Source organism: Oncorhynchus kisutch, linkage group LG18 (genome assembly GCF_002021735.2).
Source record: "Oncorhynchus kisutch isolate 150728-3 linkage group LG18, Okis_V2, whole genome shotgun sequence".
Lineage (NCBI taxonomy): Eukaryota > Metazoa > Chordata > Actinopteri > Salmoniformes > Salmonidae > Oncorhynchus > Oncorhynchus kisutch.
In genome coordinates this window covers 29,071,765-29,075,683 of record NC_034191.2, presented here as the reverse complement: position 1 = coordinate 29,075,683, position 3,919 = coordinate 29,071,765, and the positions used below count along the sequence as shown (strand labels likewise).

The 3,919-nt window shown below is 38.9% G+C and overlaps 1 protein-coding gene across 1 annotated transcript; it reads right to left on the bottom strand.

Moving 5' to 3' along the window:
* Positions 1–357: 357 nt before the first annotated feature.
* Positions 358–1,598, bottom strand: LOC109909421 (odorant receptor 131-2-like). The gene has a single exon (XM_020478670.2). It carries the CDS (start codon positions 1,488–1,490, stop codon positions 471–473), a length of 1,020 nt encoding a protein of 339 aa, XP_020334259.2. The 5' UTR covers positions 1,491–1,598; the 3' UTR covers positions 358–470.
* Between the last annotated feature and the right edge of the window lie 2,321 nt (positions 1,599–3,919).

Here is a 3,919-nt window from a genome sequence, read left to right as displayed (position 1 = left end):
CTATATCTCCTCACTGCAGGTTTTCACAGGTCTGTTTAGATGCATCTACTGGCACACAACAGTCAAAGTTCACGTCATTGATACAGTTACTGTACATTTCCTGGAGCTAATCACAACTGTAACTCACTGCAAATGCCACTTATTACAGAATACATTTTTTTGAAACTTTGCTTGGGAGGTGGAAGGAATGTTTTATTTCTCTCAATCAGGTCATCTTTGAAATTACACACATGGTTAATGTTGTTTGAGACGTTTACATTTTTTCGAATTAGAAGACGCTGCAATGCATATACTATAATTAGCTTAAACACATAAGCATATGTAACATAGCCGTTCATTAAAATATACCTCAAGATTAACACAATATATCATATTGTCTGTGGTCTTTGAAAACCAAAGTGCTTTTCAATACCACAAAATCATGTGATTAAATAATAACAATACCAACGGCCTTGCCTGTTAAGCAAGTGTTATGTTTTCATATGACCAGTAATTAAGTTATCAACAAGTATTGGGGAAATGTTCTTATTCACCCCAAAAAATACATAACATTTAATTGCAAGGAAAAACTTTTCATCCCTTAGGCCATAGACAAGTGGACAAAGACATCGCGGGGCCAGAATAAAAACAATGTAATCAAAGAATCTCACATTGTACATTTTCAAATGAATTGGCAGGATGGCAGCCTCAATGAACGGGCACCACAGCTGGATCAGACACAGGAACAACTGGATAGCGTGGAGAATCACCGTTTTACGACATTTAGATAAAGATTTCTTATTGTCCGAAGATTCTTTGGCCACTGCAATTATTCTAACATAGGTAAACACAATGGTGATGGACATGACCAGAAAGTAGAACTGACCTATAACTGATCTAAGGTGTCTCTGCCACTTGTGTGCAATAAACATATCTGCTGAACACAGCTTATACTGAGTGTAGAAGCCCAGAGGGACTGAGGCAAAGAAGATGGAGACAATTATGATGGGCTGTATGGCGCTGATGCTGTGGATGAGTAGGATGCAGTGAATGGCTCTGCGTACAGTGGAGAGCTCTCCATGGCGCAGGGGCATGCAGATGGCCACATATCGCTCCAGGCTCATGGCTGTCAGTGTCAGCGGCGTGACAAAGGTCAACTCACAAAGCAACACACAGAAGGAAACACACACAGCAGCTGGCATGGTGACACTAAAGTAAGTCAGGAGGAGTAAGTTATTAGTCATGATTAGGTACAGACAGTCAGCCAGCAGTGTGTGAGCAAAGAAAATATAACGTGTGTTTGAGAGAAATGTGTCCTTTTTGAAGAAGGTGAAGATGAGCAGGCAGATGATGTAAATGAAGATTGCATTCATCACCTGGACTACTATGATCATGTCATTAACTTGTTGCAGAGAGGAGCTGCTAGCACCATCTGCAGCTGTTGTATTGTTGTTAGCCATAATCACACAATGAAATAACCAATAGCAAGAAGTTATGTACAGTAATTGCATTTCATAAACATGTCACAAAGGATGACATTTAAACATGAAATCATGTTAACTTTCGAGCAATAGATAACATATTTAAATATATTTTAAAGCTTAGATGAAATTTAAAAAGCAGAAGCACTTTTATAATATAATGCTTTGTTTCTTCTTGGTTGTAGGATATAGATTTAAATATGGCAGGTTGCCTTAGAAAGGAATCATGCCATTGAAGCAGCACAGTACAAACAGGTATTCTCTCAGTCTCCTCTTGAATCCCCAGGCAAAGATCTACTGACAGAGTGCTCTGGATGAAGCCTTTATAGAACATTTGATTTCTCAAAGGAATGTTGTCATGAACCTTGAGATACACCTCATTCCTATATTTAGACCAACCATATCATAGGATTATAACATTTCAACATGTTTTCAGGATATATGCCTATGTGTGGCATTCACGAGGAGTAACACACAGATTACAGTAAACATTTTTCATCAAATGTAGTGTTATTTCTGACTGAGATGTGTAAATAGGCCTACATGTGAGTGTTAGCAGTGTTTGTTGTGTAGCAGTACAAGTGGCAACATCATATCACCCAGCCTACAACTGCTGGCTTGCTTCTGAAGCTAAGCAGGGTTGGTCCTGGTCAGTCCCTGGATGGGAGCCCAGATGCTGCTGGAAGTGGTGTTGGAGGGCCAGTAGGAGGCACTCTTTCCTCTAGTCTAAAAAATATCCCAATTCCCCAGGGCAGTGATTGGGGACACTGCTCTGTGTAGGGTGCTGTCTTTTGGACGGGACCTTAAACGGGTGTCCTGACTCTCTGAGGTCATTAAATATACCATGACACTTATTGTAAGAGTAGGGCTGTTAACCATGGTGTCCTGGCTAAATTCCCAATCTGGTCACCTAATAATCCCCCTCCTCTCCTCTGTAACTATTCCCCAGGTCATTTGCTGTAAATGAGAATGTGTTCTCAGTCAACTTACCTGTTAAAATTAATGGATAAATTAAAAAAAGTGCAGTTGTACTGTAGATACTATTGATGTGTGAGTTGACTCATAACCTGCAGTCATATTCGTGGGTTTAGGGTCATGAAATATTGTGTGGATGAACGGCAGGTGGGAGGCTGGCTGGTTGAATAAAGTGAAAACAATGCATTAAAAATCCATAAATGTATATTTCTTCTGCAATTCATTACTATAGGCTACATTGAGGATTTTCTTTCATTATTTTAATCTGGTGTTAGTGCGTAGCCAAAGCCTAAACTTTAGGCCATAACTGTAGGTAGGCTATGCTTGCCAAATACATGCCAATTGTTAAATGCTTTTGGGAACTGGGGCAGAAAATGTTCATGTCGATCCACTGAGGCAAAAAGGACAATGTCATAGTTTAATTCAATAAGAGAAAAGCTGGAGGGTTGAAAATAAATAGCAGGGAGGGCCGGAACAGTAGCCTAATATTTGTGAAATATTTGGTGAAATGGTAAAAGAGCATGATAGCAGTGCTGTCGCTATGTTATGTGTACATTTGGAGAAATATATATATATTTTTCAGCATCTTGAAAGTGCACAGTTAGCGACGTCTGTAAAGGTGCTCTCTTTATTAGCATAATAAAATCAAATAGTATTTGAACCACATAAAATATGCATCCAAGCCATACTGAAATCTTATCAGAAACATGTTGGGTCATTTTAACAGGTTTCAATTTTCTTATATCCGGTCAAGCTGATGTCATTTGAAATTATTGAATTTTCCCCTCCGCCCCTAGATGTCTTCGGTGCATGAGAGAAGCAGAGATGAAAGAGAACTTTACCGACGTCAACTAGATTAAAGCAATAATTCTAGCAAATGATGATATTATTCTGATGAGCAAGAGTTTATTTAATATTTTAGGGCAAAGTAATGACAGAAGAGAAGCTGCATTTGTCTAATTATAGAGAGAGAGGAAGAGGCAAAGCGAGAGGTCTTACTCCGCCCAAAATCTGTCAAAGAAAATAATACGTTCACAAAATCACAAATTGTTGTATGTTGTATGACAGTGTCGAAATTAGGCGTGAAAACCCCAGCAGCGTTGCAGTTCTTGACACAAACCAGTGCGCCTGGCATCTACAGTTGAAGTCGGAAGTTTACATACAATTAGGTTGGAGTTTTTAAAACTCATTTTTCAACCACTCCACAAATTTCTTGTTAACAAACGATAGTTTTGGCAAGTCGGTTAGGACATCTACTTTGTGCATGACACAAGTAATTTTTCCCAAAATTGTTTACAGACAGATCATTTCACTTATAATTCACTCTATCACAATTCCAGTGGGTCAGAAGTTTACATACACTAAGTTGACTGTGCCTTTAAACAGCTTGGAAAACCCCAGAAAATGATGTCATGGCTTTAGAAGCTTCTGATAGGCTAATTGACATCATTTGAGTCAATTGGAGGTGTACCTGTGGATGTATT

What these genes read in the sequence shown, in the direction of transcription:
- LOC109909421 (XM_020478670.2), bottom strand. Translation starts at nt 1,490, where the DNA reads ATGCAATTACTGTACATAACTTCTTGCTATTGGTTATTTCATTGTGTG.